The sequence below is a fragment of the Clinocottus analis genome, unplaced genomic scaffold (genome assembly GCF_023055335.1).
Source record: "Clinocottus analis isolate CAN_PGR_092001 unplaced genomic scaffold, fCliAna1.0.p SCAF_13, whole genome shotgun sequence".
In the NCBI taxonomy this organism is placed as follows: domain Eukaryota; kingdom Metazoa; phylum Chordata; class Actinopteri; order Perciformes; family Cottidae; genus Clinocottus; species Clinocottus analis.
Window position 1 is genome coordinate 2,139,093 of NW_027175854.1, and position 15,908 is coordinate 2,155,000.

Genomic DNA, 15,908 nt, shown 5'->3' on the forward strand with positions numbered 1-15,908 from the left:
GCACAGACAACAGCGTTTCTGAGAGGTGGTTTTAGGGACAGTGAGGCCTTTACAACATGACGATCGCTTCAGTCCTAGAGAGCAAGGGGAGAAAGAAGAGGAGGAGGGGGGACAACAAGAAAGAAGAGCAGCAGCTCATGTGTGTTCATGCATATGAGGCTGTATGTGGTCCGTTCAAGCCCTCCTCCCTCATGGGAGCTGAGTGATGGTGCAGTCTGTTTCATAGTCGATGTGTAAAAAAAAAAAGGTTTTAAAGAAGAGGAGCTAAGAGGGAGGATGAAGAGGTTTCTTCTTCACCTTGTCGCCTGAAATTCTGCACTGCCAGTGACATTTTCACAAAAACAAAGCCTCTAGTTTCCAGCTGCTCAATATGTTGTAAAAACATGTACTGTCACCGGGGAACTGAAGAAAACTTCTTTTAAAACTCTAATCTGAAGAAATGTTTTCTTCGCGCATGGCCGGCAGTACAAGGTGAGTTAGTGACACAAACATTTTAGTGAGGAAATCAGTAAAAAACACAAGATCAAACAAAAGTTAAGATAAGTCAGTCAGCAGCCAGAATACCCATCAAAAAGGCTGAAGTATAATGTAATACTCAGGCAAAGTGTCATGCTTAGTGTGCTCCCACCTTAGGAGAACAGCAGAAACACATACTCTCTATGTATCTTCTTGTGTGTATATATATGTATATATATATATATATATATATATATATATATATATATATATATATATATATATATATATATATATATATATATGAAAGCAGTGTGCATGCACATGTGCGCATACACTCAAAAAAGTATATATTTTATATTCTCAATGTAGTCTATTTAAATTCTGAGGGTGCAGCATGTTCATAAGTCGGTCATGCAGGTGTTTCAAGTATTCTGCGCGCGCGTGTGTGTGTGTGTGTGTGTGTGTGTGTGTGTGTGTGTGTGTGTGTGTGTGTGTGTGTGTGTGTGTGTGTTTTGTAAGGGAAAAGTAGGAGCAGGAGAAGGGAGCTGGCTTGGTCGGGTGTGGCAGAAAACAACAGGAAGGTGGCGCTGTTGTCCATGGCCTCTCATCCAGAGGTGGGATGGATGGACGGACGGAGGGAGGAAGGAAGGAGCTCGGAGGTCTAGTGGGTTGGAGAAGGCGGGGGTCTCCGACTGCCATGAACACACACACACACACACACACACACACACACACAGAAACAGGATACAAAGAAGAGAGGATGGGATCAGGTTGGATTAGTGTTTTCTAGATGTTTGCAGCCTCCATTTGAACTTCAAGTTAAGGTTTATACTTACATGTTTTTATTTCAGGGCCCCCCCATGTGTTAATCATGCACATAAAAAAAACCTTCACCCACACAGACAGCCACTTATATCATGAGATAACACATGGGAGGAAACCCAAAACACAAGGCTCAGTTAGTCACAATGAACACCTTTCCAGAGGTTGCTTGTATGTGTATAAGCTGTATGTCGTGCAACCAAAGAGAGATGTTCCCCACTCAGATTGTTTTGATTCAATAGTTTTTTAGAGGCCTGTGAATGTGAACAATCCTGTACATCACTGTGGGGAAAAAAAGGTTTGTTGAGAAGTGAGCAGAGCTACCTGCACACATGCTGGTATGAACAGATGCCATGACTTTAAACGACAACCCGAGGCACTCAATTACAAAGTTAGGGATGAGTGGGATGTCATGGCATAGCTACGTCACACACAACACGGACACAAAGACAACAATCGTCTTGATGTTTTGGACAGTTGATTCCTGTCCGCTGTAATCTTGAGAAAAGTCCTCTTTCACAAGACATTTTAAAACATTCTGACACACTGACACCCCTTCAATAAATGAATTATTGAAATGACTCCAAAATCAGCTGAAACACTGACGCAAACACACACATACACACACACACACCCTGTGAGCTGGGTGTGTGTTTGCCCATGCAGCGCTCTGAGAAGAGAAAAGAAAAGTGAGAAAACCAAAAATGGCATGCAGTGAAAGGATGCCTACTGAGAGGAAGAGAAAGAAGGAAAGTGGTCATGATGATGATGATGATGATGATGGCGGACAGTACCCAACGTACCAGTAAAGTTAGTCCTCATTGGTCAGTGATAGTGATTCTGTAGAAGGAACCATAGTCATGTGTGGGACAGAAGTGTGGTGAGGAAAAGAGGGTTGAAGAGGAGGAGGAGAGAAAAGGAGTGCAAACAGTTACAGTGCAGGAAATGACCAATGTCACATGTGCTCAGCTCTCACTTAGGACACACCAGAATTAACACGTTCACCGCTGGTGATTCTGAGTGAGAGGTTTGGGAGGATTTTTGAGATACTCCTCTGTTTAACTGGTCACGGCTGCGTTCGCCAGTGAGAGCTTTGCTCAGCAACGTTAGTGTCTCCGACTCTGAGAGACGCAAGCTGCTACTCTGACAATGAACGGGGAGGAAGACAGTTAGCTCGCTCACAAACACAGGAAGCAGTGAATGGAGAACAAAACAAGAAGAAAAAAACTCTCATTCCAGTCACTGACTTACTTTAAAAGCACATGTTTCTTAACTATTCCGATGAGGACAGTGGTGAAGTGGGTGTAAGCAATGAACAGTGGAGCGTTAGTGTGTTGAAAGTTCAAAGGTGGCAGAGAGATAACTGTTTACCCAAACCAAGAGAAAAAGAGGAAAATAATCCGTTGGTTATGAATTGTATCACTGATAACAGATCTCTATCCATCTATTTGTCTATGACAGCCTCTCCACTTTCATTCACCTCCTTTATTCCCTCATCCAGGTGTCTTCACATCCACACTTCAGGATGGATATCTGTGGTTTCGATGGTTAAAAAAATACTTTGACAGGTTTGTGTGAGGAACGGTTGCTTGCTTGAAAGGCCTCTCGTGTGTTCACTCACCTAGGCACATTTGGGGGTGCGCGGTTGGGCCGGGAGGGCACGGTGGGTGGCGGCCCACTGTAAGGGTCCGGAGACGCCCCCGGGCGAGACGGGACAGGGGGTCCGCCGGCGGGAGGAGGCCCGGGTGGAGGCCCACGAGAGCTCGGGCGTCCCGGAGGTCCCGGCGGTGCCCTGCGGTTTGGAGTTGGACTGGAGGCCGGAGACCTGGAGGAGAAGGGAGCGCACATGATCCACTGGGATTCACACAAAACAACGCAACCAATCTGATAATAACTCGCCATGCTCATATTTTACTTGATCCAAAAATATTTTAAAAAGTTCCCTCCAACCATGGCCTGTAATCCTCTGTCTACTGTCATCGATCGTCCCTTACCTTCCCCCGGAGCCGCCCCGCTGCACCTGCAGCCAAGAGTCGTCCACCGGAGGCGGCATGTTGGTGGTTATGGTGGATGTGCTGATGTCACCGATGATGCTGAGGGCCTCCCGCAGGGCGTGGTACATGCGCAGCATCTCATCGCGGTGCTGGGCCTGCTCCTGAGACTCCTCCATCAGCGTGGTCTGGTCGCCGCACGAGTACAGCTGAGCCAGCAGCTCTGCATTGATGAACTCTTTCGTCTGGACAAAATTACAGAGATGTTTTGGGGATGAGAGTTGAAGTGTGTGTGTGTGTGTGTGTGTCTGAAAGAGCTGACAGTTGAAATGGCGAGCTCACGTTGTTAATCATGAGGTGCATGATGGTCTTCGGCATCAAGTCCCGGACGGTCTTGTTGACGATGGCCATGTAGGAGTCCACCAGGTTGCGAATGGTCTCCACCTGGCGCTCCAGCTGAGGGTCCATGCTGTGCATTATGTTGTCAGAGCCATTTTCATCGCTGCCCTCGCTCTGTGGAGACGAACGGGGGGGGAGGGAGGACAGAGGACATGGAGTTCAGTTTAGCTTCAGCAAGAAACGAGAGAAACAGAGACTGTCGATGCAACACACAAGATCAAGAAGGAGATGAAGGAGATGGTTCACTCAATAATTGTTCAGAAAAGACACAAAAGTGCTGAAAACAACATACCTTTCCTTCCTTATCCTATAAGGTCAAACAGCAATGAGGAAAACAGACATCGACAGAGGACAGATACAGTATCACATGAGAGACATGACAACATATAAATAGACTCCAAATAAACATCACAACAACTCTTATAAAACAACAATTAGCCTTACGTTTAGACAAAATCAAGGTTATTGATGTATTGTGTTTCATACTGCTTGCAATCAGTCCAATGATTTGAACAGAAATATAACTTATCATACATGGTACACTGTACTATACTGTCCGTATGCATGAAACAAATGCTTTGAGAAGATCGTACCATGACCCGTTCAGGATAAACTCCAGCTCTGAGGAAGGAGGCCTTCCAGGCATCGACGTCTTCCTGAGTCTCACAGGCCAGCTCCAGCTGACGGTAGTCCTTGTACACATTTCTGTGGACACACAATGCTGAATGATGTTCTTGGAGTTTTTATATGTTGTTCTTTTAAACCCCATCATGAACAATTACTTTTACTTTAAAACTTTAAATAAATAAATAAACAGGACTGTTATTTCAGGCAGATAAATTGTCAATTTTAACTTGGCATTGCGTGATAAATAGTATTCATCTGTTGTGTGTATGTGTATTGATGTGTGTGTTTGTGAGCGCGTGCGTGTATAATAAAACCTCTGTTCGGTGTTGAAGAGGGCAAAGATGTTCTTGCTGGACATGAAGCCTTTCTCCACATCGCGCAGCTTCAGGTTGTCCACCTGCAGCATGTACTTCTTCTCCTTCTCCTGCAGGAGGCAAAAGAGAAACACACTGGTTGCACACGTGAGGGAGAGGAAGAAGGAGACCGAGTTGCTCCATGGGTGAGGAATTTGGCTGAAGAGTAAAAACGGTCATAGAGATTTACAGTATTTTGCACTGACATTGTACATCAGACCAAAAATAAAAGAGCCACTGCAGAAATTAATGCTGCATTATAATCCCTGAGGGCTGATCAATGGACTACTTAATACAAAAACCTCTCATGTCAAGAGACACAATGACAGCAACTCGATTAAAAGAGACGAAAAAGAAAGATGATGAAGGAACTCGGGGAGACCAGGAGTGAATGCTCACATATTAAATGTAACAGCATGGCAAAAAAAGAGAAGAGAAAGGCAAGAGACAAAATGGGAAAGTCACACACAGCCCTCAAGTCTGTCTGTGGTTTTGATTACAGTTGTGCAGGGTAAAAAAAAAAAGGGAGGTGGGGGCGTGGGGGGGGGGGGCAACAAATGAGAAACACACACATGCAGAGCGAGAGAGAGAGAAACCGCGTTCCAGTGTAGAAATCTCTTGTACTTGTAAATCTGCACACAACGTATGATATCCAGACATCCAACTATTTATGAATCAAAGCGTCTGACACATACCACCACTCTCGCTCCTTCTCTATCTTACATACACACACACGCACACACATGTTGTCGTTTAACTTCTCAAAGTCTATTGTTACAAAATGAAGTTTACTGTGGGTGCATTTGTGTGCGTGTGTGAATGTTTTACTATCCACAGTAAAATTTGTCTTTAAAAAAAAAGACGATAGCCAAAAATAGTACAGGGTGAGGGAGTTTCTTTAAACATTGATGAACACACACACATATACACACACACACACACACACACACACACACACACACACACACACACACACTGCTTTGGTAGCAAACAGCACCTTTGAGCGTAGTCTTTAACTAACCTTAAAACCATCTGGATAGCTAACCACGGGCCTGCCCTGCCCAACCCAGTGTGTGTGTGTGTGTGTGTGTGTGTGTGCGCGTAGAGAAAGAGAGAGAGAGAGAGAGAGAGAGAGAGAGAGAGAGAGAGAGAGAGAGAGAGCGAGAGAGAGAGAGAGAGAGAGAGAGAGAGAGAGAGAGAGAGAGAGAGAGACGGAGACAGGGGGTTGTGTGTGTGACCAAACTCCTTCATCAAAGGATTTATGACCTGTGCAGCCAAATGGTCATATCCCCTAACTGCATGTAAAACTCTCTCTCTCTCACACACACACACACACACACACACACACACACACACACACACACACACACACACACACACACACAGTTCACCCAGGTGTGCGCTATACAAAAAGTAAAACCAAACAAGCAGTCGACTCAGACTCAGACTGCTGACATCATCATTAACGGGGCAAAGAGGTCTCCTGTCCTCCGTCTCTAAGTTTGCTCCGTATTTCTCCATCTTCCTTCTATTTTCTTGCTCTCTCTTCATCTTTTTTTCCCTCCTCTTTCTTTCCTCTTGTTCCCTCGCTCTCTTTGCCTCCCCGCTCCCTGGGAGTGAGCAACCTTGGACTGATTCATACATTTTCCTCTCCTCTGGCCAGTAAATCCAGTCAGTTGAGTTGGAAAGGGAGAAGACTGAAAGGGGGGGGGGGGCTGGGGTGCTGGTGTGTCAGAGTGTGTGTGTGTGTGTGTGTGTGTGTGTGTGCATGATGTGTGTGGGGAAAGTACAGAGAAACTGAATGGTGAAGTGTGGAATAATACAAGCTAGACATAATAATGCAAAGACACATTTGGTTTACGAGGAAATAGTTGTTTTTTATATAACTGTAGCTTTGAGGCACTTTCCCGACTCCTGACAGATTATCAGGTTTTCTGTCTGTCAACTAGCCCATCTAGCATGTGTGTTTTCATGTGTATGCGTGTGTGTAGTTGTGTTGAAGGAAGTCAGGAGTTGAGTGCTTTCCCATATGCTCCCATAAAAGCCAGCCAGCAATAACGGCCAAACGTACAGATTTCCGACGTTCTGCACGCACACAGAGACGCATGAGAAAACAAACTCAAACATCCAGATACACACATGATATGCATTAGCTCTATGAGATACATGCTTTATTTGACCTTTATCCGCAGCAATTTGACTTGCATTGTGAATCAACTTCCAAAAAACAGACCGGCAGAAAGACTCATACTCAAACTGCAGTGAGGTATAGATGTGTGACGGCAGAACCACGACGGCTCTGCCGGGGGACTTCCCTTCTGTTGGTAATGATCACAATGGAAACAGCGAGGTTGTGTGTGTGTACTTAGCCATTCGTGCATATACTTGCAATTGCATGCGTGTCTCTGTGTGTGTAATCAATACCTAAGAGAAGATCTGTGAATGCAGAACAGAAATCCAGTGCTGGAATACTGTGTTAGTTGAACTACGACCTCATGTCACACACTCAAAATGGACCTGCTGCCAGCAACATTCAACTTTGTTCAGTCACTGTAAAAAGCAAACGCCACCATTCTCGTTTGTCTGTTTGATTTAAGTGCTCAAGTATCTGTTTAATTTGATTCATGAAAGACATTTATTGACAAATATCATGAACCAGCAGGGATTAAAAGAGTCAATCCAGCCAGCGTCTGTCCTTTTCTGGGTCAGCATCTTTCCACTGCTTTTGGAAGGCACTGTGGTTGGAAATGTTTTGGACGATGTCATGTCCGTGGCGCCTCACTTCCGCTGCCTCATCGACACATATTTTTCTTAGAGCAATAAGGAAGTGTTTGGTGAACTTTTTGCTACCTGTGAGGGTCCGTGCTCCAAGGACGTCGTACAACTGGCCGAGGTGTCGAGCTGCGCTGACTCTGACTCCAGTGCTGCGGCAACTCAGACCCGCATTCAGCAGCACTTTCAAGCTACAACTAGCACTACAGTTTTGAATCATTGCGTCCAATGCCAGATTGGCCTGCTGCTGCATTAAAGTGTTGGACCTGCACACTTTCAGCAGCACGGCAGAGCCCGTTTCCACCACCATGTCATCCATGGATGCCTGAAGGTGAGCATACATCTCACCCAGGGTGGCCATAGCGGTGCAGGAAACAGTAGGGCGCAAGTTATTCACCTCCTTTATGACACCCGCGCAGACTTTATGAAGTGAGGCCTTCAATATGTCCTGATGGTTCCTTGCCAGATCTTGAACACAAGTTAAACCATCAATTTTCTTTTGCGAATCATCACAGCCAAGCAGTTTGAAGATATGGTCCAGGTGTTTTTGGGGATTGGACATTGGCCGCAGTCGCTGCTTGTCTTCATCAGCCTTTGGAGAAGACTGTGTCACCTGGAAGGGTTGAGATGGTTTGGCTGCGGTAGGAGGAGATGTGAAAGATGGCTGAAGGATGGATACCTCAGCGAGACGTTCAGCCTCCGCTGGGCCTCCACTGTCCTGAGAGCTGGAGCCCCAGAATCTGGTAATCATCTCAGCAACCTGAAGGGCTTCCTGCCTCACATGGGCATGAATGGCCTCATCCTCCATCAAGGTCCAGAAGCTTTGCTCTTCACTTTTTCTAGGAGCCATCCAATCTGTCTTGTGTTTATATGTCCTCTGATTACCCAACTCTGTGTTTATTAGGTCAGCCACCTTGTCTGCTTCCTGCTTGAGATGAGCATGCATGGCCTCATCCTTCATGATGGACCAGAAGCTGTCTTCATCGAGGTCTTCACACGACTGTGCGTGTTGCTTGGACTTAAATGTCTTCGGATTGTCCCTTTCTTTAGTAATATGGTCAGCTACCTTGTGGGCTTCTGCCTTGAGATGAGCATGCATGTCTTTATCCTCCATGATGGACCAGAAGTTGTCCTCGTGAAAGATTCCCAGAGTCCTCTGGGCTCTGTTGTCTTTCAAGAAACAATGCATGTTGTCTTGTGTCTCTTGATTAGTAATGTTGACGATGCAACTGGCTCTTAGTTACTGAAGTGCGTTCTAAATGTGCTCATCGGGTGTTCTAGAACACTGTGTGATGTCACAATGAAAAATGTCGCTACATTTCTATAAACTCACACAGCTATGTGTATAAATGTTTGTTAAAGATGGGAATTAGTCATTTACGGACAATTCTTCCCTATGTGTTCGCTACAGAGCTTGGTGGCAAAACTGCCTCTTATGTGTTGGTGCAAACTGCAGTAAAATATAGGCTAGGTTGTGGATTTCTTAGGTAAACCAGTTAAAAACTGCTGTAGTCTAATCAACAGCAATAAACCTTTGATGAAGGTCATGATGTTCAGTTTGTGATGCATCTCTTTTGAGGCTGCAGCTGTGTACTACCGATGAACTGCATTGCATTATACAGAGAGGTGTTTTGGTTATTTAGCCTACCTTCATGGATATAAATGGGGTGCACAAAATAACAGAAACATGTCAATACAACGCAGAACAATAGCGGAATCGGTTTCTACGGAAACTTAAGTTATAACCTTTTGATTTATTGCAGGGCTTGGTGTACCTAATAAACTGGCGACTGAGTGTACGCCTGTGTGACTTTGCTTATGTCACACTACCGTGAGTTGAACACACACAAACACAGTCAAGATGATCTGGGTGTGGCTGGCCCTGAAATTATAGTGTACCCACCACAAGCCAAACCCAACTACTTAATATGAGTGCCTGTGTCGGACAAGTTTATTAAATTCATACTTGGTTCATGTTTTTTTTCTATTTACAACAGCCACGCGTGAAAGGAGGTTAAAGGGTCACTTAATCCATCTGTTGTTCTCTGGATTATCCATGTACTCAGGATAGTATTACCTACCAAAGAAACAGTACTTGTGGGTTTTCCACGGTGCTCGTGACAATGATTGTTTAAAGAGACGTTGCTGTTAAGTTTTCTCAAGACATTTTCTTAATATCACCTTCTCTGTATTGGAGTGGGAGCAGAAATCCCTGCAGAGGCTGAAGCCCACCACAGTTAATTGGGAAAATGCATCTTTTAAAAGTTGGGTGACTTGACCCTTCAACATGGGATACTGGGTTTGAAACCTTTTGTCTGAACCTGGACACACACACGCACACACACAGACACACACACGCACACAGACACACTCAGCAGGCAGTGCACTCGGCAGTTAACCTGTGGTGTTTGGAGCAGTGTGTGAGCAAAGTACTTTCCATGGTTTTATTTTTCTAGTGAGTAATAGCCGGCTCATTATGAAAAGCCAGAGGAAGTTCACTTCTGGATTCATAAAGGCATTTCACCACTCACAGTGCACACCATCCAAAAAAACGTCTCAAAGTCTCAAACACTAATTCAAAATGTGGATGAAATATGGCCTCACACACACACACACACACACACAGAGAGAGAGAGAGAGAAATGCTACAGTGTGTATAAACACACACAAGGAGACCTTACACAAACCTTGTCCAATTAACACTTTCAAACAAATCTGAGTAGTTTGGTGGGCAAAACCAAGAAGATAGTCGTTTACGGCATCCATGTTGTTTTAAGAGGCTGCATGTCTCAGTGTGTGTGTGTGTGTGTGTGTGTGTGTGTGTGTGTGTGTGTATGCTGATGGGAGTCTGATAGGAAAGTCCTGGTGACTTGGGCCATGCATCAAAGGGCTGCAGAGAAGCCGCACGGCATCTGGGAGCAATAACGCTGCCTCTAACCCTTCATTACCACAAAGACTGGGCCCTGGGTGGCAGCCAATGGCAATTTTCACAACCCTCCTCCTCACCTCCCTCCGGTTTTCTTTCCCTCCATTCTTCTACCATTCCCTTATTGAGTTTTGCCTTTGAAAAAAAATATTAAACGCAGAGCGTTTCTGTAAGTCTTCCACGCCGGGGAAAGACATGAAAAGGAAGAGACTCGTGTTTGAAGCACTTGCTTAGCTTCAATGCAAAATTAGACTAGTTCGGTGAAATTAATATATAAAGTAGGTTTGATATAATGAACTTTTGGGAGGAATACCTTTGAAGACAGATATTGCTGAGTCTACTTTATAATAAAAAATCAAACTAGGACACGCCACAATCTGGGTTCGGTCTGTGAGAAATCTGACTTTGAGAAATCTGAAGAGACCCAATTTGACTTGATGCTGTTTGGACTTGATTTAAAGTACGGACATGTGCTGCAAACATTTAAATCAGGAGCCGCAAACAATTTGGTTCAGAGAATTATGATTGGGAACAGCTCGATTGGAGCTATTCTGGGACAATTTGTAAAAACACAGCTGTTGATGACTCATCGAGTCACCTTGGGCATCGGGCCAGTGTCCTCTGCAATACTTCATACATCTTGGAAAGTGAAACTTGATAACAGCGCAGAATAAAAGTTTTTTTTGACAGACAAAATGTTTCCAACAAATCTGAAATGTTTCACTGATAAAAAACATAAATACATTTTCATGTTGGGAAAAAAAACGTGTCATGTGTGACATGTTTTGTTTGGCAGGTGGAACTTGCTTTTCATTGCCCTCTTTTTTCTCTCCCAAAAGTTTAATCTCAGCTAGAAAAGTGACTCTACTTATCTCTTCCTGTGGGAACGAACACCGACACAAATAAACTTCTTCACGGAGAAAGGAAACGTCCACACGACAATGACACATTCAGCCAGCGGGTTGAAACACAAGCTGGCAGGTTCGGGGATACTTTCCTGTTTAGCAGCTAATTTCCAAGCCGTTAATTATATGCTCTGCTTTGACTTCTGCAGAAGGTCAGTCTAACAACTCAGGGCCTGGCTGGGACATGTGATCAATCACTGGTGGCCACCAAAGAGTAGCATAAAGAGAGACGGGGGGGTGCAGCTCGCTAACAGCACAAACACGTGAAACTCGCCACACGTCTACTGAGCTTGTGTTGTGTGTCTCTCTTCTCCCGAGGAATATCCCACAGTTTCCTTTAAAGTCATGCGATTGCACAATCGATTTTTTTTTATACATTTCAGATTCAAGCATGTGAGATGAAAAATAATGCCTGTAGAAAGTCCCTTCTTTCACATGTGAAATTAATATTATTATATATATATTTGCAGGTGCAAAAAAGGGGAGAAGAACAAAGTGCATCAACAAACTGAAGCGCTCACATCTGAGGTCAACATGTGCTGTTAAACTTAGATGGAGGTAAAACGTTCACATGTGTAAACCAACAGGAAGTCACACAGGGGGTGCAAACTTTTATGGAGTTCTAACATGTATTTGTGGTATTTTATAGATGCAAAATTTAGGGAATACTGGTAATAGGCTAATCCTTATAGCCCTGATCCTCTTTTACTTTTGTCCTTTCATCATCAGAACTACATGATGCAAATCGGACTGAAATTAACTGCTATTTTGAATACTTTTTATAGGAAATTCAACTGCCAGAATATAACATTTGCACTTACACAAGTCAAATCTGTTCTGAATACACCGAGTGTTTGCAAAGAGAATAATTTTATGACATAATTTTGCCAAAAGTGGACAGGTCCAACGGTGGAGCGACATTTTTTATTTTATTTTACACATTTACAGTAAATTTAGTCTTGTAAAACTTGATATTTATGAACACAAAAAATCTCTCACCTATGTCAAAGTTAAAGAGGAAATTCTACCTCAAGTCAGTCATTAAGACGAAAAGTAACATAAAATATAACACAGTATAAAACAGCCATAAATATGCATACGCACATTCACCGGGAGAATATGTTTTTGAAAAGGTGACACACTAAAGTTCATGTCACGTGCTATTAAACACGTGCAGCAATCTTTAAATGTCTGTCAATCCTGCAGAGCCTGCACAGTCTCACATACACATCACAAAATGACAAACTACACACACACTACACAAGCACACACACACACACACACAGAAAGACATTCAGAAATTAAGTGCTCAAAAAAGTGTGTGTGTTACACTCCCTGGCTTTGTCTCCCTTTTGATTTCTGTATTGATTTCATGTTCTGCAGATGCAAAGCGCAATCAGGAATAATAACACAATTTGCAGAAAAGACAAACACACATCACACATTTATCTCATCAGTCAGGCAGGATGAACTTTGAATTGTAATTTATTCAACAGCATTTTTCCACAATTCTGTCCAGTACATCTTTCAGTTTACTTCTAAAAAAAATTTCATATTTCCAGCTCTCCGTTCTGTCTCGGAGGCGGACAATCTTTACATTTAAAGAGTATCAACGATAAAGAAGATAATAATTAATGTCTTTCACAGCTGAGCTCATATTTAAGCTGTTGAAACCAGAAATATTGTACTTTCTACTCATTTCAGATTTTTTTAGCAGTTTCACAGACTAAACTTCTCACATAGTTAAAAAAAAAAATCCAGAAAAAAAAATTGTTTGGCAGAACCATTGCACTAAATTGTGTCGCTGAATATAAAGAAGTTAATCAGCTTCTACACTAGCATTAAAAAAAACACGACAAAATATTAGTCAGAGGCCATTCTGATACTTTTAGTACATTTTACAATTTTGAAAATGATCCTGAGTAAAATGTTTGAATGCATGACTTTTACTTGTAATGAAGCATTTTCACATGAATGTAGTTTTTTACTTTTATTTTAAGTTAAGAACTTAAATACTTCTTCCGCCACAAGACATTTTCCACACCACTCTCTTTTTGGAAAAAATCTAAAATATGTTTGACAGTTTCTTCAGTTTTTGGTTTCAACAAAGAATAAATAATAAAATGATACTTTGAGGGAGAAAGAAAATAAAACCAAGCTATTATGTGGTTGACATTCATGTTACCCAGCGATGCTGCTGGTGATCGTATATCTCTCGTCTGAAAACTATTTGTGATCTTTCCCAGTAACTGATGACACTCACATGACATACAGGGGATCACATTCCTGGGTTTGGCGTGTCGCACACGAATTTTCAGCATGGTGTCCACGAGCTTATCGCCTCGCCGCACTGATGCAAACACTTAAAGATGCAATCAAACCTGCATGAACCGACAGAGTCGTTGGCTTTATGATAACAAAACACAAAGATGGGAAAAGAAACTTGAGGTTTTTCATGAAAGTATGAACCAACACCCTGTGTGTGCATGTGTGTGTGTGCGTGTGTGTGTGCATACTTTCGAGTACAGTTTAAAAAAGAAGCTGCCTGCCTGGTCATCCAAACAGTGGAAACAATGTTGGTGCAAACCGCAGCGCTCCCCCCACCCAGCCCATTAACATTCACTCCTTCAGTCCCTGAACTCAAAACTGAACTGCAACAATAAAGAGGATTAGTCCTCTTTTCTAGCTTGTTTCTCAGCAAAAAAGAAATGTATATTTGTTGAAGCTCCCACCCCTCACCGGGCATCATATCTGCTCCTTTTTGCGGCCCACATCTTGAAGTTGCTTCATTCTTTCATCTCCGTTTTCCTCCCTGCGTCCCTCACTTTCCCTCCACATCCCTCCATCTCTGCCAGTAATGCTGACTCGTCTCTCCCGGGATTGTGCCTGCTTTGATTTGGAGCTCAGAAACCATAGCTAAAACAAACACACGCCGTTGGCCACCTCTGAACACACACACACGCACACACGCACGCACGCACACACCTGGAAACACTAGCATTGATTACTCCTGTCTGCGAGCGGTAAGAAAGAAACGTAGATGTGTGTGCGTGTGTGCGTGTGGGTGTGTGTAACGAAGAAGGTGAATGAGGCAAACTTTGAGTACTTGTGTAGCAACTTTGAAACACACAACCATTCCTTCTCATCTACTCACACATGCACACACACAAAACCTCTTTCGCTCTGGTTCTGATTTACCAGTAGTATGTCACCCTTCACCAGCACCCCCCTCCACCCTCCACCCCTCTGTGTGTGTGTGTGTGTGTGTGTGTGTGTGTGTGTGTGTGTGTGTGTGTGTGTGTGTTGGGAAGACGGCAGAGCTGCATAAAGGGCTCTTTATTCGAGTTGGACAGGGGAAGGAAATCAGCTTTAGATGTAAAAACAGAGGGAGCAAGAGAGAGATGGAGACCACAGGGCTGCACATCTGGAGTTGTTACAAGGCTTCCTCCTGCTTGCCAAGAAAACGCCGACATTCCTGCCCTCGCTACAAAGACCATGGAGCCTCTGCTCTCACTCCTACACACACACACACATCCATCACTCCAAAAACACATAAGCGCTCCCATGTACCACGAGAGGAGAGGCGCACACACACCGAATGGAAGGGACGAACATGCAGACGCTTTACTCATGTATGCCTCCGCCTGAGTCGTCTTCCCATCTGCACACTTAAAAAAAGTTCTCTCCCTCGGCCGCCAATCCTTCACTCCCTTCCTAAACTTGACAACGCACTTCGCCAACTGAATGCGTCTCACTTCCTGTTCACCTTTGACTTCACTTTCTCCCCAAAAGCCAGAGAAGAAAGAAGGTGAGGGAGGGCGGAGGGAGGGAGGCCAGACAGAGGGAGGGGAGAGAGGAAGAAGAGAGGAAAAATGGGGTGCCGGCGAGCTCCTCCTCCTTCATTCTCCATATCTCCTCTCTCTCTCCTTCCTTTTTCTCCTTCTGTCTCTTAAAGGGGAAACTTGATGGCCAGTCCTTTGCCACGTCGAGCCTCCAGCCGGTCCACCTTGCTCCTTGCCGGAGTGGCTTTTTTTTTTTTTTTTTTTGCTCCAGGAAGCTTCAGTAAACAAAATTCAAGCGACTCCGAAGTCACATTTCGGAAAACCATCCGCCTGTTTCCGCCTCAATGTGTGCGGCAGTGTTGAATGAAAAGGATGTCGGGAGATGAATTGGGGCTAACCAGTCAAGAAGGAGGAAGAACTAATGTCAGACAAGAAGAAGAGAAAGACAGCGAGAAGTGGTGAGAAGAGCGGAGACGGTCAAGTCGCAAGTATCCCCCCCGCAAATGTATTTCTGTTTGGCATGTTTGGCATGAGTCAAGGAGACAAAAGGTTATGTATTCTGGTGTTTTAGTGGGAGGTGTTGGGTCAGACTTAGTATGATCTCAGTTGACCACAAATATTCGCTGCTAAGTTTTCAACCATGAGCGATTGAGAGCACTTGGAGAGGAAAGAGCCGGCTTCGGGATGATTCTGTCTTTTACTGACAACTTAGTCTCAACGTCTTTTAAAAATTGTTATTGTTCAGAGAAATATCCTGGGTTTTATTTATTTAGTCTTGGCCTGTAGGTCAGCCGAGTTTAGGTTGTACAAATTTGTGCTAAATGAGGTATGACCCCCGTGTGTGTGCATGTGTGTGTGTGTGTTTGTGTTTT

At 43.9% G+C, this 15,908-nt stretch overlaps 1 protein-coding gene across 7 annotated transcripts in view; it reads right to left on the reverse strand.

Moving 5' to 3' along the window:
- Positions 1-895: 895 nt before the first annotated feature.
- Positions 896-15,908, reverse strand: part of dnm1a (dynamin 1a) — a 42,519-nt gene continuing 27,506 nt past the window's right edge. For 3 of the 7 annotated variants that reach the window (XM_068573302.1, XM_068573305.1, XM_068573301.1), the window contains 7 exons: positions 4,613-4,722; positions 4,265-4,376; positions 3,964-3,978; positions 3,615-3,785; positions 3,276-3,517; positions 2,903-3,106; positions 896-1,151 (listed from right to left, as the gene is read on the reverse strand). In XM_068573302.1, coding sequence (XP_068429403.1) covers positions 1,121-1,151; positions 2,903-3,106; positions 3,276-3,517; positions 3,615-3,785; positions 3,964-3,978; positions 4,265-4,376; positions 4,613-4,722 — 885 coding nt within the window. In that variant the 3' untranslated portion in view covers positions 896-1,120. Of the gene's footprint in view, positions 1,152-2,084; positions 2,122-2,902; positions 3,107-3,275; positions 3,518-3,614; positions 3,786-3,963; positions 3,979-4,264; positions 4,377-4,612; positions 4,723-15,908 lie in introns of all 7 variants that reach the window. The other 4 variants (XM_068573304.1, XM_068573303.1, XM_068573307.1 and 1 more) reach the window with 2 other exon arrangements.